General features: G+C 48.8%; 2 protein-coding genes across 5 annotated transcripts; both read right to left on the reverse strand.

Moving 5' to 3' along the window:
- Positions 1–9,703: 9,703 nt before the first annotated feature.
- LOC123407123 lies at positions 9,704–19,971 on the reverse strand. 4 transcript variants are annotated; one of them, XM_045100181.1, is made up of 15 exons: positions 19,530–19,971; positions 18,676–19,258; positions 17,940–18,103; positions 17,557–17,756; positions 17,350–17,427; positions 16,274–16,345; positions 16,081–16,185; positions 15,835–15,984; positions 15,160–15,345; positions 14,996–15,075; positions 11,853–11,925; positions 11,677–11,778; positions 11,108–11,219; positions 10,405–10,489; positions 9,704–10,311 (listed from the first exon to the last, which is right to left on the reverse strand). In XM_045100181.1, exons 1-15 carry the CDS (start codon positions 19,846–19,848, stop codon positions 10,128–10,130), a joined length of 2,493 nt encoding a protein of 830 aa, XP_044956116.1. In that variant the 5' UTR covers positions 19,849–19,971; the 3' UTR covers positions 9,704–10,127. The 4 variants fall into 4 exon arrangements, with proteins under 4 accessions (XP_044956116.1, XP_044956115.1, XP_044956114.1 ...); XM_045100180.1 differs by having other exon boundaries at positions 17,557–17,798; XM_045100179.1 differs by having other exon boundaries at positions 17,557–18,103.
- A 2,758-nt stretch (positions 19,972–22,729) lies between these two features.
- LOC123411961 (ethylene-responsive transcription factor ERF084-like) lies at positions 22,730–23,504 on the reverse strand. Its single transcript, XM_045104922.1, has 2 exons — positions 23,349–23,504; positions 22,730–23,211 (listed from the first exon to the last, which is right to left on the reverse strand). Exons 1-2 carry the CDS (start codon positions 23,502–23,504, stop codon positions 22,792–22,794), a joined length of 576 nt encoding a protein of 191 aa, XP_044960857.1. The 3' UTR covers positions 22,730–22,791.
- Between the last annotated feature and the right edge of the window lie 284 nt (positions 23,505–23,788).

Genomic DNA, 23,788 nt, shown 5'->3' on the forward strand with positions numbered 1-23,788 from the left:
TGACGTCCGTGATCTCATCCGGGACTCCGAACAACATTCGGTAACCAACCATATAACTCAAATACGCATAAAACAACGTCGAACCTTAAGTGTGCAGACCCTGCGGGTTCGAGAACTATGTAGACATGACCCGAGAGACTCCTCGGTCAATATCCAATAGCGGGACCTGGATGCCCATATTGGATCCTACATATTCTACGAAGATCTTATCGTTTGAACCTCAGTGCCAAGGATTCATATAATCCCGTATGTCATTCCCTTTGTCCTTCGGTATGTTACTTGCCCGAGATTCGATCGTTAGTATCCGCATACCTATTTCAATCTCGTTTACCGGCAAGTCTCTTTACTCGTTCCGTAATACAAGATCCCGCAACTTACATTAAGTTACATTGCTTGCAAGGCTTGTGTGTGATGTTGTATTACCGAGTGGGCCCCGAGATACCTCTCCGTCACACAGAGTGACAAATCCCAGTCTCGATCTATACTAACTCAACGAACACCTTCGGAGATACCTGTAGAGCATCTTTATAGTCACCCAGTTACGTTGCGACGTTTGATACACACAAAGCATTCCTCTGGTGTCCGTGAGTTATATGATCTCATGGTCATAGGAACAAATACTTGACACGCAGAAAACAGTAGCAACAAAATGACACGATCAACATGCTACGTCTCTTAGTTTGGGTCCAGTCCATCACATGATTCTCCTAATGATGTGATCCCGTTATCAAGTGACAACACTTGCCTATGGCCAGGAAACCTTGACCATCTTTTATCAACGAGCTAGTCAACTAGAGGCTTACTAGGGACAGTGTTTTGTCTATGTATCCACACAAGTATTGTGTTTCCAATCAATACAATTATAGCATGGATAATAAACGATTATCATGAACTAAGAAATATAATAATAACTAATTTATTATTGCCTCTAGGGCATATTTCCAACAGCCTTACCCCGCTGGTTGCCCGAATCCGCTAACCCCGGCGCCCCCACCTCCACCTTGTCTCGCGGCTCCACCTCTGTTCGCGTCATCCCAATTTCTTCTTCTCGAATTTGTTCATCTGTTGATTTCCGTTGCCTCTTGTAAAATCATCAAGGTGCATGTATATAAAGTGATGAAATTATTCGTGAAGTATCGATGTGGGATTATGAGGGCAGAAGCGATAGCCCTCCCGTGCGTTTTTTGTCAGCCCATATGTGTTTCTCTTATCCAATGCCATAGGGGGCTCTCTGTAAAAATGAAACGTTTTCCTATTCGTAACACATAAAAAGTTATTGCTGGTTTAATTACCTAAAAGACAGGGGCTTTTTTGAAAAACGGCAGCGGGCGGATTTTCTGACAGAAGCGATAGCCTCTTTATTATTAGAAAGAGAATACAACAACAATGTAATTTATGACTTGCATACATAACTTGCTCTTGTGGTATAGTTACATGTCTAGGAAAAATAGCTAGTGGTTAGTAACTATTTAAGAATAGAAGATTAATAAAAATGCAATGTCCGCTTTTATTTGATGCGTAGTCAGATGGCTGTCCGGATCCATGCTTTTATTTGATGCGCAGTCACATGGCTGTCCGGATCCATCAACATTTAGTGTGTCCGGTGCCTTTAGGCCAACTCCATCGCACGATCCTAAACGGACATCCGGTTTGGCCGGATTATATCCGTTTGGGACGGTAATGGGTTTGCCCATGTCCGTCTCTGTTTGTTGGGTCGTACGTGCACCCACTGTGCGGCCGCACCCCAAATCATGTCCGCGTCGAACCTGATATAAAAAAACTCAACTAAATATAAATAAACTCAGTCTAAAAGCTTAAAACATTAATAAGATTAACATTAATAAAGGCCCAGTTTTCACGGTCACAAAACGGCCCAGTTTTTGACATAATTAACATAAAAAAAAGTAGCCCGCCCGTCGTTGCCGTCGCCGTCGCCGTCTTCACTGGTCGCCAGTGTCATCGTCGTCGTCGTCGCTGACGAGGTCGACGTAGGGCGGCGGTGTTCACGGGTGGGTCGGCGGTCCCTGGTGCACGGGGGCGTGCTGGAAGCTGACCTGCACCACCTCCTCCCGTGGCGAGGCCTCCCGCTCCGGTGACCGCGGCGGCGTGGGGCACCAGTTCACGGCCCTCACTGCGTGCGCCATCTCCGGCGCGGTGCAGGACCTGCCCCACGACGCGCCAACAAGCTCCGGCGGGAACGCGGCCACCTCCTCCTCCTCCATCGGCTCGGGGATGGCGGCGTCGCCGGCCGCAGAGAGGGCCATGGCGCGGTCCAGGCCCGGCCATTGACGCTCATCATGCGTCGCCATGGAATCCTCCATGACGCGCTGAATCAGCCGGGCCTCCTCCTCCTCCGTCATGCGAGGAGGTGGAGGTGGTGACGGAGACGGCGAAGGCGACGGCGTGGGCATGAGGCCGCGCACCCGTGTACGCCCGCGCACCTCCCGTGCCCGCCGCGGCCCCGTGACCGTTCCGGCGAAGTACGAGGCACGACGCACGTCGTGCTCGTCCCTTAGTCATGTGTCCCAGAGGGTGTTGTCGGCGGCGTACCTCGGGTCGTAGTATAGGTCTTCGGGGAGGAGGCGGTGACGACGCTCGATCTCCTCGCGGCGCGCACGGCCGCTCGTCGGCACCGGAGGGATGGGAACGCGGTCGGCGGAGAGATGCCACGCGTTGGGGAGGTGGACATCACTCAACGGGATCGGCGTCCTCGTCTCCCAGTAGTGCCGGCAGACCTCAACGATGAGGTACTGCTGGTCGTGATGGTCGGCGCCGGGCCTGGGAGCGATGGAGAAGGGATCCGCGGCCTGGCGCGGTGGCGATGCGGCCTCCTCCTTGACGGAGCCGGGACGGCGTCCCGACGAGGAGCCAGCCTCGCGGTCGTGGGTGCCCTTGCGGCCGTAGTTCCACAAACTCATGGTTGCGGCGGCCGGCGAGCTCGAGGAGGAGGCTAGGGTTTCGCGAGGGGGATGTCGGGTTTCGAGGAGGCCGCAGGGGTGGCGATGGGAACTGTGGACGACCGGTCCACGGCTTCCTCATTTAAGAAGGACCGCGACCGTCCCCTGGGCGAATGACAGGCGGGCCCGGCCGCTCGTGCGCATTCATGCGGGTGGGTGGGAGGTTGGTGGCCGCCTGCCACGCATCCCCGATGCGGACGAGCGCGCGTCCATTTGGTGTCCGCCGTGACCCAAATCCCGCGCAAGTTTGCGCTCAAAATGGGTCGTGCCGGACACGAAACGGACGGGATGGGTCCGGGCCGTCTCGCGCTCGACCGACATGTTTTTCCGCTTTACCCCAAACGAACGGGGGCGGACAGAATGGGGTTGTGCGGTGGAGTTGGCCTTACTAAATCTCAATTGTGCATTATTAGTATCTCTAAGAGAAACTCTAACGCAATGACCCAAATGAACACGAATTTTATCCGTCTTTTGTCCATTTGGGTCGCCTGTCTGCCGAGCGAACATGGGGCGGATACGGCGGGCACCCAACGCGCAAACGCAAAAGTGGATAGAGCGAACAACAGCTAGACCAGACGCACCGCCTTCTTCGTGCCGCCCGGCACCTCCTCGCGCCGCCGTACCCTTCCGCTCACTGAGATCCGGGACCCGAGCGCCGCGAGATCCGCCCTGCCGCGCCTCCGCTAAAGTTGTCTTCTTTCCGGCGTCACTTGCTCTGCAATAGCGAGCGGTTCGTCCCTCTTCGTCCCTCGCGCGGGGCCGGGAAGAAGGAGGACGTGGGGACGCCCGACCGAAGCGGCGAGGAGGGCCTAGAGTGAGCGCGGCGGCGGCGGCCTACGCGGGGGGGCTCGCCGATGAGCGCGGCAATGGAGATCCCCCTGGCGAGCACGGCGGTGGCCTGTGCAGGGGGGTCGCCGATGAGTGCGGTTACGGAGATCTCCCTGGCGAGCACGGCGGTGGCCTGTGCAGGGGGGTCGCCGATGAGTGCGGTTACGGAGATCTCCTTGGCGAGCGCGGCGGCGGCCTGCGCGGGAGGGCTCGCCGATGAGCGCGGCAACGGAGGTCCCCCTGGCGAGCGCGGCGGCGGCCTACACAGGGGGGGTCGCCGATGAGCGTGGTGACAGAAATCCCCTTGGCGAGCGCGGCGGCGGCCTGCGCAGGAGGGCTCGCCGATGAGAGCGGCGACGGAGATCCCCCTGGCGAGCGCGGCGGTGGCCTGCACAGGGGGGCTCGCCGGTGAGCGCGGCGGCCGCCTACGCATGTGGCCTCGCTCCTTCTCGCGGCCGTTGTGGAGGTAGACATTAGCTCGGGCGCAGACACTGATAAGTGGGACCAGGGGCGGACACGAGCAGACGACGGCGATCAACGAGAGTGTCCGCTTCTGTCCGCTTCGTATCCATTTGCTCCCATATTTGCGCCAGATTTAGGTCAAGGCGAACAATAAACAAACAACAGGTGGACACGCGCATCCGTTTGGGTCATTCCGTTGGGGCAACTATTGTGTCTGAATGACCCAAACGGACAAAATAGGTCGCTGCGTTGGGGTTGCTCTAACCATTTTATTTATGTAGAGGATTAGGTTTAGGTTGTGCAACACTCAATATTTATTGGGTGCACTAGGCTTGTATATATAGGTACAAGATGGGCCTCTACCTCAACTATACAAGGGACTAGGAGGAGGGCCCAATAACACAATATACATGCACAAATATATGTTCAACACCCCCCCCCCCCCCCGCGCGCAGTCGAAGCGTCGCCAGAGACACACGGACTAGAACGAAACTCTTCAAAGGTGGAAGTAGGCAGTCCCTTAGTCATCACATCGGCGAATTGTTGTGCGGTCGGAACATGAAGGACCCGGATGTGACCAAGGGCGACCTGTCCGCGCACAAAGTGGATATCAAGCTCGATGTGCTTCGTCCGGCGATGATGAACTGGGTTGGCAGAAAGATACACAGCAGAAACGTTGTCGCAGTAGACAACTCTAGCCTTGGCGACACCGTGATGCAACTCCTGGAGAAGCTGTCGAAGCCAGGAACACTCGGCGATGACATTAGCGACTGCTCTGTACTTGGCCTCCGTGCTGGAGCGCGAAACGGTTGGTTGTCGCTTGGACGACCATGAAATGAGTGAAGGACCGAGGTAGACGCAGTAGCCGGATGTGGAGCGTCGTGTGTCAGGACAGCCGGCCCAATCAGCATCAGAATAGGCCACCACATCCAAAGAAGGAGACGCCGTGAGGGTGAGTCTGAGGGACATCATGCCACGGATATACCGAAGAATCCGTTTCACGAGAGTCCAGTGGGAGTCACGAGGGGCGTGCATATGAAGGCACACCTGCTGCACAGCATACTGCAAGTCTGATGTGGTGAGCGTCAGATACTGAAGAGCACCAATGATGGAGCGATAGAATGGAGCATCCGACGCCAGCGTGCCCTCCTGAGCAGAAACCTTGGCCTTCGTGTCAATAGATGTAGCAACAGGATGATAGTTGAGCATACTAGCGCGCTCAAGCAGTTCATGCGCATACTTCTGTTGATGAAGAAAGAACCCGTCGGGTCGACGAACGACCTCGATGCCAAGGAAGTAATGAAGAGCACCCAAATCCTTGATGGCAAACTCGTCATGCAGCCGCGGAGTGATCATTTCAATGAGAGTTGTTGAGGAGGCTATGAGGATGATGTCATCAACGTATAGTAGCAGGTAGGCACTCGTGTCGCCGTGGTGGAGAACAAACAAGGAGGGGTCCGAGCGAGTAACACGGAAGCCGAATGTGTGTAGAAATCCTGCAATATGCTCGTACCAGGCGCGTGGGGCTTGCTTGAGGCCGTAGAGAGACCAGGACAACAAGCACACATGACTGGGAAGAGTGGCATCGATGAAACCAGTGGGTTGTTCACAGTAAACCTGCTCAGCAAGGTGACCATGAAGGAAGGCGTTGGAGACATCCATCTAATGAACGGGCCAGCCACGAGAGACCGCTAACTGTAGAACCGTGCGGATTGTGCCTAGTTTCACAACCGGCGCAAATGTCTCGGTGAAGTCAACACCAGCTCGCTGACGGAAACCACGGACCACCCAGCGAGCCTTATAGCGCGCGAGAGTGCCATCTGGGCGGGTCTTATGGCGAAAAACCCATTTGCCGCTGATGACATTGGCGCGAGGGGGCCGCGGAACCAAAGTACAAGTGTGATTCCGCTGAAGGGCGTCGAACTCTTCCTGCATGGCGGCTAGCCAGTGAGGATCACAGAGCGCTGCCCGTAGAGAAACAGGAAGTGGCGACAGCTCGGAGCTGGATGTTGCAAGAAGATATTCATCGCTGGAGTACCGCTGGTTCGGTCGGTGGACATCGTCCCGAGACCGCATCAGGGGGCCGGTTGTAGAGGAGTTGGCTCGCAAGTGGTCGGCTGTGAGGGGCCGGCTGCCGAGCCGGCGGCAGAGGAGCCGGTCATGGAGGAGTCCGAAGCCATGGTTGTTGAAGAGGCGTAGTCGGACGTCCGGTCCACAGAGCGAGGAGCGCTGAACCCTGGCGGTGGTCCAAGAGCCACCGAGACCGGCCACCAGAAGAGGGTGTCGAAGGGCAACTGGTGGCCCGCGGTGATGCGACAGCTGCGGGTACGTGCTAAAATGGAAACACCTTCTCATCAAAGTAAACGTGTCGCGAGGTGAAGACACGGTGGGAGACGGGATCATAGCATCGGTATCCTTTTGTGTTGGGTGGGTAGCCAAGGAAGATGCAAGCGATGGAGCGGGGCGCGAGCTTATGGGGCGCAGTGGTGGCGATGCTAGTGTAGCAGAGACAGCCGAAGATGCGAAGCTCAGCATAGGAGGGTGGTGAACCAAAGAGAAGATGGTGAGGTGCAAAGTTGCCGCGAGTGCGGCAAGGGCGAATGTTAAGGAGAAGGGATGCGGTGGCGAGCGCGTGAGGCGAGAAGCGCGGAGGCACATTGGCATGAAAGAGAAGTGTACGAACGCAATCGTTAAGAGTGTGAAGGATGCGTTCGGCTCGACCCTTCTGTTGTGAAGTGTAGGGGCTAGTGAGACGAAATTATCGTGCCATATATGGTGAGGAGAGTACGAACAGCCAGGTTGTCAAACTCCTTCCCATTGTCTGTTTGGAACGCAAGAATAGGACACCCAAACTGCGTAGAGACGTAGGAGTAAAAAGCAGCAATGGTGGTGATGGCGCCAGACTTGCGCCGCAATGGAAAGGTCCACACATAGTGCAAAAAAAAAATCATCGAGAATGACAAGATAGTAGGAGTAGCCCGTATGACTTGCAATAGGAGAGGTCCAGACATCACTATGAATTAACTCAAAAGGATATTAAGCAACATGAGAAGAAGCATGAAAAGCGAGACAAGTATGTTTGCCAAGATGACAAGCGTGGCAAGAGTGATTCTTGTTCTTATTACATGTGAAGGAAAAACTGCGAAGAATATGACGAAGGGTGGCTGGGTTGGGATAACCCAAGCGAGCGTGCCAAAGGTCCACACCTGTAGCGAGAGCGATAGGAGCGGTGGAGGTGGAGAAGGCAGTGGAGCCGACCGGGTAGAGGTCTTCAGGACTGTCACATCGGTGAAGCACCATCCGGGTATGAGCGTCCTTGACAGAAAAACCAAACTCGTCAAATTCAACAGTAACAGATTTTTCACGTGTAAAGTAGCGAACGGAAACAAGGTTTTTGATAAGGCAGGAGAAACTAAGATGTTGGATAAAGAGAGGGGTGTAGAGGAAGAGGGAAAAGAAGCATGTCATATATGAGTAATGGGTAGAGAAGAACCGTCACCGACGGTGATGCGAGTAAAGGTGTTGACGGGATAAGAGGTGTGAAGAGTACCGGGATGAGCAGCCATGTGGGCCGTAGCACCGGTATCCATATACCAGTCACCGCCGCCAACGTAGTTTGTCGGTGTAGGGGCGGAGTGCAGTGCCGCAAACAGAGCCAGCTCCCAGGGGGCCGGGAGAAGCCCGCCGGACTACGCCCACTGGATCGGCAGGGGCGCCGGCTGCCCTCCTGACTGGGCCGGCTGGCCAAGTGAGAGAGGGTCGTACGTCGCTACGTATGGCTGGGGCGTGGCGTAAAACGCCTGATGCGACAGGGGTCGGGGTCCGAGGAGACCGGGAGCAGGAGCACGGGGAACCGGCTTGGAATAAGCGTGCACGACGCCGGTCCATGGATTCTGTCCGGCATACCATGGAGCCGGTTGCTGCTGTGGAGGGCGAGCGGTGCCACCCGGAGCGTCGTTCGGCTGCTGTTGCTGGCGCCCACCGCGACGACGGTCGTTTCCAGACGGGGCCGGCTGCGGGAAGGCCGGCTACAGGGGAGCCGGCCGCGGGGAGCAGGTCCACCGCGAGTGTCGGTGGTGAGAGCCGTGTGCGTGGCCGAATCCACCATCTTCAGGCGGCATTCCTCAAGCTTGAGGTATGCCACTACCTTGGCGAAGGTCGGCTCCGGGATAAGAGTCAGGTTGGAGGCGGCGTTCCCAAAGTCGTCGTTGAGGCCGGCGGTGAGGGTGCTGATGAGGAGCTCGTCGCTGATCGTCTCGCCAAGATCACGGAGCTCGTCGGCAAGCTTTTTGAGGTGCATGCAAAAATCATCAATGGATGAATCAAGCTGCTGGCACCCATAAAACTCGTCGTGGAGGAAGACCTTGCACTGGAGTTTGTTGTCGGTCAAGAGGTTGTTGAGCTTGGTCCAGACGGTGTAGGCGTCGTCCTCATCACACACCATCGTGTGAAAGAGATCTTTGAAGATGATGAGGTAGAACCAGCGAATGATGATGGTGTCGAGGATCATCCAGTCCTCGTCGTTCACCATGAGGGTCGAGTCCATGGTGCCATTGATGTGGCCAGGGAGTAGATACTCACAGAACACTAAGGAGAAGTACCTCTTCCAAGCGAAGTAGGAGCCGGTGGACTGGTCAAGAACCACCGGGACGCGGTCGAAGAAATTGAGATGGCGAACGAGAGTAACGTCTGGGCCAGCAAACGGATTGCTGCTAGAGAAGATCGAGGAACACGGAGAGACCATTGCAGTGTCCGGGGATGAAGGGTTGTGGCGGCAGAAGCGGCGGCGTCGCCGCTCTAGATGGCGCGACGGCTGCGCCTGAGATGGCACGGCGGCGGCAGTTGTGACGACGGCGGCACAAGAGATGGCATGACAGCAGCTATGTCAAAAACATAGAAGAAACTGATACCATGTAGAGGATTAGGTTTAGACTGTGCAACACTCGATATTAATTGGATACGCACGTATATATAGGTACAAGATGGGCATCTACCTGAACTATAAAAAAAACTAGGACTTAATAACACAATATACATTGAATATTGCTTTTGGCTCCCGAGCTCACTGGAGGTTTTTAAATTCAAACTTCAAATTCAGTAAAAATCTATATTTTAATGTTTCAAAAAATTCTAAAAAAAATACATAGATAGATGAAGGTATAATACACAAATGTGTAAATTTTCAAAAAAAATACGTTGAAATGAGGGCTGTGCAAAAAAGACAAATCCGAGGCTGTTTAACACATATTACTATTCATCATTTCAGACCATGAATTTGTCTTTTTTTACAGATCACGTTTTAAAGTATTTTGACCTGAAATTTTACACACAGGTCGGTTACATCCTTACATACATGCATATTTTTTTCAGAATTTTTTGAATCATAAAAATTTGAATTTGAATTTTTAAAAAATAAAGGCCTCCACGGAGCTCGGCCTCCAAAACGCCATTCTCTCTATGCATAAATATATATTCAATACTTTAATCCAAATGAACAACGAAAATCAGACGGACTCTCTCACGTCGCTTTTTTCGACCCTAGTTATATACTCCCTCCGTACCAAAATAACTGTCTCAACTTTGTACTGATTCTAGTATAAAATTGTACTAAGCTTAAGACGCTTATTTTAGGACAATTTTAGGACGGAGGGAGCATATCACGGCAGCTTTCACTTGGCAGCACGTCAGGTGCCATTCATTCAGCATGCAAAGAAACCCTTACGTGCAAGATGCTCAAACAACCAGGAGGATTATGAGCACTCCATTTGCAGCACAATGCCTACTCAAGATCGTTCAGGAAGAGGGTCAGCTCTGAGAGCGGTATGAGCTATCCCATCAGATTTCATGCACAGCTGCACTCGGCAGTCTGGCAGGCAAAGGTCAGTCTGGCAATGTGTTAACCAGCCGGGATACCATCTGGCATAGCCTGAGGATCATCACTCGCCCCGGTTGAAGATCATCCCTTATGGAGGCTGTCAGCTGGTCGAGGCTTGGCTGTGAGAGCGTTGTCTGAGCTTGGCACACCTTGATCAGCAGCTCCGATGGCTCAGAAGGGTACACCGCGCTGTTCCAGATCAAGCAGAGGTGCCACTGTAAGCAAATAGTGTAGGGATGCATAGATAGATATAGATATAAGCTCTGGTTGCGCTGGACTAACCGGCTCAGGTCTGTCATATCAATGGTGAAAGCAACCCTCTTGGCGCTCTTGTAACTGATGAAGCGAAGACCAAAGATGAGATGCCCTGCTTGACACGGTACAGATTTGTAATTACTCCAAAAAAAATAGGTTAACAGTGTAATAGAGCTAGGAAAGAATTGAACTTACGATGGAGTTCATACTTATGAATCTTAGAATTAGTAAGGCCATCATGTGATGCTCCCCGAGTGAACTAGGAGTTGGTATCATGCCACTATCTTTTGTTCATAAGGCCTTTAGTTTGATCACATATAAAATACTTATATCTATAAAAATCTTTGCTCTCTAATAAATCCTAACTGCTGTCTAGGTCAAATGAAAGTAGTCTCCCTCATTTCCAGATGCACCTTCAGCAAGCAACGCATGGCAACATCTCCATATTTTTCCATTAGTTAACACTTGACAGAAGTTCTGTTTACACCCTAGCCTATGCACTATCTGCTTACCTGCTTTCCATAAAGCAAAATAACAGCAACAGCTTGCACACTGAGGATTTGTTTGAAAATAGTTGTGCGTGTACCCGTTCTGTTATGATTATTAAACATGAAACTTCAAATTTCAGGAGTGCTGTAATATGTCAATAAGATGTGTTTATGACTTATTGATTTATGATACAAGCACGTCACTGCATAAAAGTACAAAAGAGAATGGATAGAGAAGAGACCTGTCTGGGAGTCCACACTAAAATCTGCAGAGATCAAATTCAATAATTCCCCTCTAGCATCCTCAATTTCTTCCAGGACATCAATAAGATTAGCGAGAAGCAAACTTGTTTCCTGCGCAAATGTGGGGCTCATTAGACTGAATTTGGCTATGTAACTTCTGAGACATGACAGCTGTTGTGGTTAGCGCACACTGTTGTGAAGTCAAGCACCTAGGTTTGGGTCTCACTTCTACCTTAATTTATAAAGTGTAGGGGAACAAGCCTTACCCGCCAATCTCCATTCTTTTACCAAAATTAAAAGCAGTGTCTTAACATTATAGACATAAACACAGGACTGCAGACTATACTTATTTGTAATAACATTTCCGAAACTACAAATCAGTATACAATTGTGGTCTAAAATGTGTGTATGATGTACGTGTACAAAAGGTAATGCTCCAATGTCTGCTTAAGGCACACAAATATATTTCATATACAACTACATATTATAGGAATTAATTTAGCTTTACTCAAAAGAATTAGTCTAAATTGTATCATATTAAGAACTTTCAAAGTAAAGGCAAACTCACCATTGTCTTCTTCTGCAAGGATCGTAAGTCGCTAAATCTTTGATTCTCCTCAGCTTTGAAAACAAAACTGAATGCCACAGTTGCTTTCACATTTGGAAATGCCTGACCAAGAGAATAGTACCATGAGTTCATACATACAGACACAGAAGAAGAAAATATCAGTTTCCTCGTCTCACCTGTTCTATTTTGGTTCCCATCAGTGAGTTATTCACAAATATGGTTGACATATCGCTGATGTTTAAGATGATCCTGTAAAAGGCACAGTAACACAAGAAGTAAGACATAAGACGCATGATAACAGGGTTGTCTTCCATTGCTGGCTTATTGCTACCAATTGTTTTGCAAAACAGGCGGTCACAAGCAGGTACAAGATTGGCAAGATTATGTGCACCAGGTTCAGGGTTAGACACCACCGAACCTCCGATGTCAGGTTCACTTTACTAGCAAAAAGTATTGGCTGGTTGAAGAAAGGTTTTAAACTGAACATAGATATCCTTTCAAAATACAGTAAATAACTTGCCAAGTCCATGCAGGATTGTCAGGACTAGAAAAAAACAGTTTAAGGTTTAAAGTACATTGAGCCAGTTAAGATGAGTAATTGGTTTCAACAAGTACCAAAGACCTGGTAGTTACCTGTTCCAAGGATGGATAGGGAAATCATGGTTGCTACACTATGCAAAAGGTAAGGGGCGCGTTTGGTTCTCCGCATGCAGCCCAACCAGGCCCGCGCGGGATGTGCGTGGCCTGTTTGGTTGGCTGGGCTGCATGCAATTCGTGGCCCGCACGAACCTTAAAGCAGGCCTGAGCCTGGCCCGGCGGAAACTGCCGAATCGGCAGATTCTCACGAGCCTGGCTCGGCGCGGCCATGCGTGCGAGGAGGTTGGACGCCTTGTGCAGCGCGGGAGACGGAGGGGACGTCTCATAACTCCCCTCCCACTCTCCTGTCACCGCCCCCGCACCGTTCCCACCTCTCTGCCTCACCGCCCCTCCCTCTCCTCTCCTCCGATGGCTCCGCCTCGCCCACCGCCGCGCCGTCCTCTCACACCCCCGTCGACAAGCGCATCGCCACCATCCAGAACCGCTGGGTGACCAGGGTCCAGAACTCGGGCAGGGACCTGGCGTCGTTGCTGCGAGCGCCGTCCCCCATCTGCTACCGGCCACCACGAGGGCCGGCCAATACGGTGTCGGCCGTTCCTGCTCCGCCGCCGGTTCCGGACCTCGTGGTCCTGGGCTCGGCGCCGGCTCCGTCCACGGAGCCGGCACTTCTTGGGACCTCTTTCCTGCCGGCGGGCCGTTCTCTTCGACCTCCGGCATGGCCATGAGAGCACGGGGCCGATGTCGCCGGCCGTCACCAGAGTCGGCTCCTCCTCTGCTCCGCCACTTCTCTCCTTCCCGCCGGGGTTTTCACCCCGGCCTCGGTTCGCTGTGACTGCGCAAGCTCCGATGAGTCAAAGAATCCCCAATGCTTGCTCGTAGATGTAGATTAGGGGTTTCTTTCTTAGGCATGTGCTACTACTTTTGTAGGATTCGAGTAGATCCGATTCGATTCGATCCCAATCGAATCGAATCCGACCGATCTGTTCTTGTTTGCTACAGTGTGTGTTCTAGGATAATGTTCTTCTGCTAGTGCTAGGGTCTTGCTAGGATCTGTGTTCATGCAAATGGTATGTTCATGTTAAAGCTAGGATATGTGTTCATGTTGCTACATACATGTTCAAGCTAGGGTTTGTGTTGCATGCTCTAGATTGTTATACGTGCATGTAGTAGGATCATTTGAGGATGCTGCCAAATGTGCATGGGTGCACATGGGTTCTATTTTTAGATGTTTCCATGCTTGGGATAGTGCACTGATGAGTGGCATTTGCTCAAGAGCAAGACCAGATGCCACTGATGAGTGGCATTTGCTCAAGAGCAAGACCAGATGCCACTGATCAGTGGCATTTGTTCAAGAGCAAGACCAGATGCCACTGATCAGTGGCATTTGCTCAAGAGCAAGACCAGATGCCACTGATCAGTGGCATTTGCTCAAGAGCAAGTGTCATTGATAAGTGGCATTTGGCATTTGCACTGATCAGTGGCATTTGCACTTGGGCAAATGTCTTTGATCAGTGTCATTTGTTGTAGTGCTAGTGCAACTGATCAGTGGCATTTGCACAAGAGCTAATGCCACTGATCAGTGGTTATTCATTTTGCAAGCACCTCTAATACTTGTCATCTTACCTGACAAGGTATTGAAGAGTGACTTGGACGTGGCGGGTGGAGGAGCTCAAGTGGTGGCCGGAGCTGAGGGTGCCAAGGATCTCATCCCCACGAACAGGTGGGCTCAAGAGGGTGGACCTGCCTGGCAGGGTCGCCTTCATGAGCCTGCCTCGTTCAAGGGGGCGTTCTCGGAGGACCGGCCACGAGGAGGGGGGGGGGGGGGGCTGCGCTTCTACCAGCAGATCAAGGACGACGAAGACCTCGCCATGCTCGTCATCCCTAGCAAGTTCGTGCAGGTGATGAACGAGTGGCTAGTCATTAGGTGGCTCCCGCGCATGGTCAGGCTCTCGGCAAACAAGTGGTGCGAGTTCTGGGTGCAGGTCCAGAACTTCGAGGGGCACATGGTGCTTGGCCGGGGCTGGAACTACTTCTGTCGCCGCCACCGGATCGTCCCCGGCGACCTCCTCATTCTACGCATCTCAGGACTCAGCCTGAAGGTCCAAATCTACAACCACGACTCCTCGATCATGTGCAGGTTTCGTTGCAGCAAGCACAGCTGCGTTGGTAACATTGAGCATGCAATGTAGTTAACTTAGGTGTTAGTGTTGAACTTGTTATGTTGTCTGGCTAGAACTTATGGTACTTGTGTTGTGAACTTGTTAATATTTTGACCAGGAGCGGCACCCTGGCATGGAGCAGGGAAGGAGGATGCCCCTGCTGTTAATCTAAGTTTGTTGTTGCTGTCATTTCCGTTGCTTGCTTTGTTTAATCTAAGTTGTTTGCTGTTAATCTAAGTAGTTTGTTGTGATTTCCGTTGCTTGCTTTGTGCTGATCATGTGGTGGTAAGGACACCACATTTGAATGGGGTGAGCAGAACACAAACGCTGTTTGCAACCAAACAGCTGAAGTTTGCATCTGCTCACACCCTAAGCACAAAAGCGACAACTAAACAGCAGGGGGGTAAGTGCCCCTTCATGCGATGCAGGCAACCAAACAGGTTGCATCTGCTGCATATGAGGCTGCATATGAAGAACCAGGCTCACTGGAGATGGGTATGCAATGCAGGTATTGTAGCCGAAAGCAACCAAACACGCCCAAGGTGAATACAAGAAATCAGTACCTTTGTAAGAGCAAATTGCGATAGTTGAGAATGACATCACGCTTATTTTCCCTTTTAACAATGTCACTCAACTCCCAGAGCTAAAAAAACAAAAAAGTAAATGTAAATGTAAATCACTGAAGAAAGAAAAGTATATATGGTAGACCTAAGGCATACGCCAATACCGTTGCTTGCTGGTTGATGATACGACACTGATTTCTCATCTTCAATTGCTCTTCCGCAGCCCTGAGGACTTCATTAATATCACCTTTAATGTTGCAAAAAATTTCAAGCGAAATCTTGAGGTCCTCCACCTTCTGCTGAATCGTGCTGAGTACAAGCTTCTTTTCAGTTATCCTAGCATTTCTTTCCTGGGGAAACACATGATACGTTCCCCATAAAAATGTTTAGTGAATACACAAATATTTGCACAAGTGCTATATTTTTGCAAATGCAAGTATGTAACGGGATGATGGTAGAAGCAACTGAATTTATGGAAAAAGAAAGGATAAACTAGAATAAGAACAAATGAGATAACTGGAAGTAAGAGCTGAAGAAATGGCAGTAGCACTATCGCAGCAAGAATCATTGCTACTGATAGTTGATAGCCCAGAAGTATACATCAGCTTCACGAAACATAACACCAACCAAACAAAAGAAAATATATTGTCGAATGTCAGATCTTTTGTCATTCAGTTAACTGACTCTTACAACTTTGGCAAATAAAACAAACATGGTCATTTGAAAGGAATGCCTAACAGTGTGATATTTTGATATGCAACATAGAAAGAGCAGGAAAAAAGATTTAAAACTATGAATGACCATAATTATGCAAAGAACGGCAGTACACAGTGATGTACCAGTCTGTCACAGGTATTAATCGAAGTTTCTGCATAAAGAGGACCTCCCTTCATCTGTGCAGCACCCATTGTATGACGACGAAGCTGTGAAATCTTGGATTTCAGATAGCGGCATTCTTGAATTCCAACTTGACATAGTTGTGCTTTGTTCTGTACCAAAAAAGATCGGGGGCAAGCTAATAGCTTACTGCACTTGTACCTTATAAGCTATCAAACAAGCTGAAAATAAGACAAAGAAATTCTTACTCGCAGCTTATCAAGTTTAACACGATTTATTTGCTGTTTTGCCTTTTCATATGAAAGCTTGCCATGGAGAGACATTGCCTCAGCTAGCCTGGGATCTTGAATCCTCTGCATTCAGAAAACGAACACAACAGATAAGTGAAAGTAATTTCCTAACAGCGACAGACAATATGACAACTAATTAATGATAGCATACCCCAGCAGCAGCAAGCCTCCTATATGTTCTAGCCACATGAATCTTCTCCAGCATACCTCCTAATTCATCAAGCTTCATTAAAAAAACAAGAAAAGTATATAAGATACAACAAACTCACGCTCCATAGAACATTTCCTCAAGATACTTTGAATGCTAGATCCTTAGGTTGAACTACAGAATTGAACACATATAAGAATATATCAAGTTGCAGCAAAAGGAAGTTCACAAAAGAGATATAGAGAACTATAGATTCTGAAGATCAATTAGTAACTGTACAGAAGCTCCAAATAAGCAAGTGTGCCATATCAGATTGTCTCTAAAAAGTCTGCCAAAACTTGTTGGGAGAGGAATTCACTCAGGACAGCAGCTTCCGGATTTGCGAATAGAAACAGATATGTTTGGAACAATCAAACGATGTTTGAAGGAATGGTGGTCGGAAGTGATCCTAGATTACTTCTTCCAGCCACCTTGTGTGTTTATTACGGAAGATAATGCAACCTCAAAACTCTATAATCAAGATCAAGATTTGATCCTAGGACGACAATAATATATTTCATCAGCTAAAACTGAAGGAATAATCAAGATCAAGGCAAACAACTTGAGTATGAGATCGTGATGCAAGAATCTATAGGACTACAGAATTGTTTTCACAGTGCACTAGATATTTCATCTAAGCAGTGTAAACGGGTTTATTCACTTAGAGTTAGCATAGTTAAGAAAAGGCGCTTAAGCACGCCTAGGCTCTAGGTGATAGCAAAACACCTAGTGCTTAATATGCGCATACCTGCGCTTTGGCCATAAAAGCGCAAGGCGGTAACAAAATGCACAATTAACTCCTAGCGCTCTTTTTTTACTTTGAGAGTTAGTAAGTTATACCTAAGTTTGTAACTAGTTCTGAACAGAACCAGCAAAGAGAATAATTCAAGTAGAGTAATGTACTACTTCCTTCAGTAGGAGCAATTACTGAAGCACATAATACAATAAGACTACTGCAGTACTGCAAGGGTCTCTGAAGTACTCGAAGTGAATGAACAAGAAGATAGTAACTTAGTCCAGTAACAGGGCAAAATGCATACCTGTTGTAGGTTAAGCTTACTAATAGATTCTGGGCATATATGCATCTGCTTCATGGAATCAGATACACTGAATACTACCTGCACGAGGGAAACACTCTGGATTTTATACTGACTATTCACTCCAAAGTTCAAACATTTTGAAGACCAACAAACATGAATGACTTTGAAAGCTTGGATACAGTTTAAACTGGCAATTTTCTGTCATACCTTCTTCCAATCATCACTTAATGATTGTGCACTATCATGAGCCTCACTCTGATTTTCTTCTGCCATACGAGAAGACAACGATACACAGGGAAGTTGTTTTTGTGATGTTATTGGGCTTCTAGGTCCCTTTGCTCTTTTTTCAGGCAATGAATGTTCAGCACAGACATTTTCTTTAGAGTTCCTTTTTCTTCCACTGCCATCTACATCCATATGAGAATTGCATCCATGATTCGCTAGGCTACCTAAAGCAAGGACATTGCACTGAGTATCCTGAACCTCAGTGGCCTCACTCGGCTCTTCTAACGGTAATCGACGATTATGAGTTGCAGGTGATTCATGAAGCTTGAACTTTAGTGCATGAGCGAGATCTGAAATTCCCTTACCATGTTTCATAAGCTCACTTCCCACATAGATTTGCCGCACTTTGGAGCGTATGGAAGATGCAGAACATTGTGTAATTTGCAACGGCTGAACTAGTGTTTTCGGAGTATGTAAAACAGTTTCCAAATTCAAGATTTCACTTTGCTGGTGCAACTGCTCCTGCAAACTAAGCAATTGCAAAAACCAGGTAAGTGACAAAAAAAATTCACTTTAAGCATTATATTATTGTTATATTTCTAAAAGTTCAGTTAAATAGGGCTAAACCAAGTTCTCCAAAAAGACCGAATCCCAACCAAAACCTAAGTACACCAAAGGTTCTAAAGCTTGTACTGTTATTCACTCTAGGCAAGCAATTTACACATCAATTTAGCAGGTACCCACAGATGCTTATTGTACTCACGTCAGTTAATACAACAGCCATAGGTAACAATAGCATGCCTTGTGCCGCAAACACTTCTTAACTGACACCAAGTAACCAAGCTGCAAACAACATACCCAATCACATGCTATGAACTGCAATCATGAAACCTTGTGAGCATTCAATCTTTTGCTACTTCTAACCAACATATAGCTATATTGACACAAGAAAATCTTTAAGACCGAACTAAACCAAAATTGGGAAGTAGGACAACCAAACAATGTTTAGAGACTTTGGTAACACAAATTAATGTCATGGGTTCATGCATTGCAGTGCTTTCTCAAAGAAAAAAAAGGCAATAAAAGAGAACTGTCAAATACCTGATCTGAGATTTATGATGAACATCAACTACCATTGCATTGTCTTTTCCGGTCGGATCAGAGCTACTAGTAATGTGCTCCTGAAGAGAACTAGCGGAGCCCAGCTCATCAGAAGACACACCATTGCCAATATATGACTTTTCTTGCCTGTGTTCTTTCTCAGATGTAGGCAGTGTCAAAGCATGCTTGGCAGTTATAAAGTTCGTTTCATCTTTAGGAGACGTTGGTTCCTCGACCTCTTGCAGTAAATTGTTCAATGTGGGAGACAAGTTAGTATAATCATAACGTTTAGGGTTTTCCGCACACAAACTCATGTCAGTCAATGCATCCGGGCCACCACTCGATTTTACAGACTCTGATCCCTTCAGTGCCTTTAGCGGTGTTGCAGATTCCGAACCGATTGTCCTTAGACTTCCAGCTGAGTGGAGTGAACAATCATCTGGAGGAATAACATTGTTGAAATGCAAAGAAAACGTGTGGGAATCTAAAGTTAAATCATGGCCATTGTCCTCCGACATTCCAGAATCTGATGGTCTCCCCGATTGAATAAAACTTGCTGACACGACCCCGAAGAAGTTTTCATCTGTCAAGACAAACAAGCATGCAAGTAAGACGATATAGCACCTGTGCACAGAATAATCCAGCACACTAGCTAAGGAATAACTAAGAAAACAGAATGGCTGGTGGCTACAGTAAAGGAACAGATAATTTGCCGTTGATGTAAACTACCATACACCATATATTGCTTTGACACTGCTAAATGTTCTTCACATCTAGCTTACAAGTGAAGAACATTTAGCTTACATCTGAGAAACAAGCTAATTCACTATAGACAAACGAAGGGAAGAGGTTACCTCCTTCGAAGGAGGAGATGGACCCGGCGGCGCTGACGGGGGAGGCGGAACTGACACCCACATTCCCGAGCCAACCGAACGGTGACTCGTCCTCTCCCTCCGTCTCGTCGCCCTCCGCCGCGCCGCCCGCGCGGGGCCTCCCGGCGGAGGGGGAGGGGGAGGAGGGCCGCTCGTCCGGGGGCGTCTCGAAGTCCTCGTCGCGGTCGAACACGTGCACGGCGGTGGTGTCCGCGAAGCTCACGCGGCGGGAGCGCTTCCGCGCCAATGTCTCGTCCTCCGTCGCGGGCGACTTGAGGACGGCCCCGCCGCTGGCGCCCATGGGACCGGGGGGGCTTTGGGTGACCACAGGGTGGTGGAGCTAGGGTTCCGGCGTTGGAAACGTTGGGGAAAACGATGGGGGGTGCGGGCTTTTGGGGGGGAATTTCTTTTGAGTTGGCGAATTTCCGTGAACGGGACTCGGGAGGAAAAGGTCGGGAAAGGTTGCTGGGCAATGGGCTTCCGCTGCCACGTTTGGAAATGGTAGCATATTTTGGTTGAATATTTTTTAAGAACTAGGAATACATTTGCATTGTGCTGTCGATCAAAATAAAACTCTAATTACACTGAATTTTGTTATTTATGCACGGTGCACGAAAAAATAGAGACAACGTTAGATGTCGGGCGACATGCGGAGGCCCATATCGGTCCATTTTTACGTTGTTCGATTAGGCCAACCTTAACTGCTAGATTTGGAGTCATAGTGAAGATATATAGTTGCAGTCCGAAACAAACTTATAATTACGCTTTCAACAATATGTCAAAGTGAGCGCTTTGCCTATCGCATGTCAAGAACGCACATTTGGCTAAAAGCAAATGGCATAATTGGTGGCCATAAACACCTGCCCACCAGTGCGAACAAAAAAATACCATTCCGTTAAAAATTCAGTAATATCGTGTGTACTTGGTAATTCTCCTTCTAAATCTTGAAAAAGCCATCATAAAGGCATGGCCAAATATGACATTTGGAAACAAGAAATGCAGTAAAAACATTCATGAAAATTTGCCCAACAAAAAGTATGAAGATTGTACAACTTTCAAAAAAGGTTTGCTCTAACCCCTCAAAAGGTTCGAAGTCCAAAAAAGGTTTGCTCTAAACCCTCAAAAGGTTCGAAGAACGCATGCAGATTGCACTCAAGTTCCACGCAAAGAGATTACACTGAAACTGGAAAAAAAATAGTTGCTCAAGTGGGTTTGCCAGCCTTTGGGGGTATTAACGTTCAACAAAAATAAATAAATAAATAAATAAATAAATAAACATGGGCTGCCATATACAAGTGGTTGGCTAGAACCATTGACATTGAAGTCCAAATCCATGCAACTTTGGCGGCAAGTTTGCATCAACAAATTGATGGCAAACCATTAAGTTCGTCTCATTATTGGTTAACATTAAATGAGAAACCAAACTGACAAACCTCGCTGAGGAGCTGAGGGGCGGACCCAAGAAGATAAATAAAAAGTATGGCTCTAGCTCCCATCAATCTATTGGATTGGATGGCAAAGTGGAGGGGCAGGCATACAAGCCACCATGCCAAAGAGAAACCATGAGAAGATGGAAAACAAGTGGGAGAAGAAGAGGGTCGCACGTGATGGCACGAGAAGCAAAGTGTCCGCCACATGGGCGATATGTCTTTTCACCGAGGAGTTGAACAAGGAGAGGAGGTACAACCTCTTCATAAATGTGCAAAAGGAGAGTATGAACTTCGGTCAGGAGAGGGAGAAAGAGAAGTTGAACATTGAGAGCGAGATAATAAATATGTAGAGGCAAGATAAATATGCAAAATGGGAGCTTCGAAAGGCAACAACATTGTAATGAACGGAGAGAGCGAGGGGGGGGGCTTGCGAAAGAAACGGAGTTGGGATCATGTTGCAGGACACTAGCCTTTTGGATGAGCAATGCAAGAAGTGCTTGATAAACATGAAGAAGAGGATCAACAAGCGCCACCATGAAGGCAGTTAATTCATTTGTGTATCACATATGAATTGTTGAATTTTATTTTGGCATGTTTGAATTATGTTTTAGTGAGGCGTTTGATTCATTCGTGTATCACCTATGAATTGATGATTATTATTTTTTGACATGTGTTGAATTACAGAATTATGATTTAGTTTGTTTTGTCAAATTGTTGAATTGATGATGAATTGTGTATATGATGAACGTGCATGGATATAACGCCTCGTTTGAATGTTGAAATTCAAGACCATGGAATTGAATTGGCCCCAATATCAAATCTCTCAAACTTTGATATTGACATCGAACCCGAATTCCATTGTTTGGATGTGCAAAGAATTGACACTTGGAATTCACATGAGAGGCTCAATTCTGAATCTTGTTTGAATGTTCATTCTCTACAATGGAATTTGGAATTTCTCCTTTATCATAGAATGAACATTGTACTTTGATGTAATGCACACAAATAAATCATATGCAATATAAGCGAGCATTTTTCTGAAGGATTATATATAAAGAATACAATAGCAACACTTTACACACACAAAATATACATGAATATCATGTATGCAGCAGCACTTATACACAAACAATAGCACTTAAAACCGCAACAATTATACGAAAACAGCAACACTTATACACAAACAGCAGCACTTATACATCAGCACTTACACACAAACAACAACACTTCTACACAAACAAACAACAATTATACAACAACACTTATACACGAATAGCAGCACTTAAACAGCAGCATTTAGATAACGGCAACACATAACATAGTAAATCATGTCTCATACATTTGTTTTCCATCATTACAATAACCATACTAATAATTAGTACCATAAGTTCATAGCTATTACATGAAGCAAACGAAGGCAACATTGTAGCTCAAATGCTAAAGGGCAACTCCAAGCGCATGGAAGCAATCAAACACCATTCTTCTCGTTCAACATCAACAACCATTCCTTTCTAAAGTCAATGGGCAACTGCATAAGAGCATCTCCAATAGATGGTCCAAAATTTGGCGGCCCAAAACCGAAGATGTAAAATTTGGACCGTCAAAAAGTGCGTTTTGGAGCTCTGAAAAAATCTCAACTCCAACAGATGGTCCAAATTGATGGTCCAAAAGAGCAACTCCAATAGATGGTCCAAAATGAAGATGTAAAATTTCTAAAAACGACAAACTGCTAGTCCATTCAGCATAGTTCAAACATCAAATTCAACATAGTTTCATACATGAACTTCAACTACTACTTCAAACTACTAGATAAACTACTCCTCATCGTCGGAGCTGCGGAACTGCTCCCAGAAATCCTCCTTCTCCGGGTCGTCGCACCCCTCCTCCTCCGCCGCAGTCGAGAAGTCTTCCCAGTCCTCCTCGGAAGAGGACTCGATGGGGATCACCGTCGAGGGACCGGCCTCGTCCTCCTTCTTCTTCTGCTCCGCCTCACGCTTCCAGTAGTGCTCCAGCTCGGCCTGGACGTACTCCGGATGCTCCCGAGCAAACCTCGCTATCGCCTCCTCGTCGGTCTCGCCGGCATTGATGACAACCGACGGCTTCTTCGTCGCCGTCTTCTTCGTCGTGATCTCCTTCATCTTGATGCCCTGCGGCACAAGCATCTCCGCTTCCACCCGACTCTCGATCTCTAGGAAGTTGAGGTGCTCCCGAGGCCTCTCGGCATGCCACACCGCCTTGTCGTAGGCACGCACGACCTCGTGGGGATCTCCTTCATCTTGATGCCCTACGGCACAAGCATCTCCGCTTCCACCCGACTCTCGATCTCTAGGAAGTTGAGGTGCTCCCGAGGCCTCTCGGCATGCCACACCACCACGTCGTAGGCACGCACGACCTCGTGGGCGGAGGGGTACGTGTCGATCCACCAACACCTCCCGGCATCGGAGAACTCCACTCCCCAGTTACCGGAGGGCTTCTGCCTCACGCCGAAGAAGCCCGACTTGCCCTTCGGCGTCTTCTTTGGTGCCATCGGAGAGCGGTGAGAGCGGTGGAGCGGCGGCGGCATGCGGCCGGAGCGGTGGCGGACGGAGCCGGGCGGGGCGAAGCTGTGGGGCGGTGGCGGACGGAGCCGGGCGGGGCGAAGCTGCGGGGCGGTGGTGGACGGAGCGGGGCGGGGCGGAGCTGAGGGGTGGCGGACGGGCCGGCGACGCACGGGGCGGGTCAGAGCTACGGCGGGCGGGCCGGGGCTGGGCGGAGTTACGGCGGACGGACGGGGCGGCGGCGTGCATCGCGGCCGCGGCCGGATCCGCGGCG

Source organism: Hordeum vulgare, chromosome 7H, assembly GCF_904849725.1.
Source record: "Hordeum vulgare subsp. vulgare chromosome 7H, MorexV3_pseudomolecules_assembly, whole genome shotgun sequence".
Lineage (NCBI taxonomy): Eukaryota > Viridiplantae > Streptophyta > Magnoliopsida > Poales > Poaceae > Hordeum > Hordeum vulgare.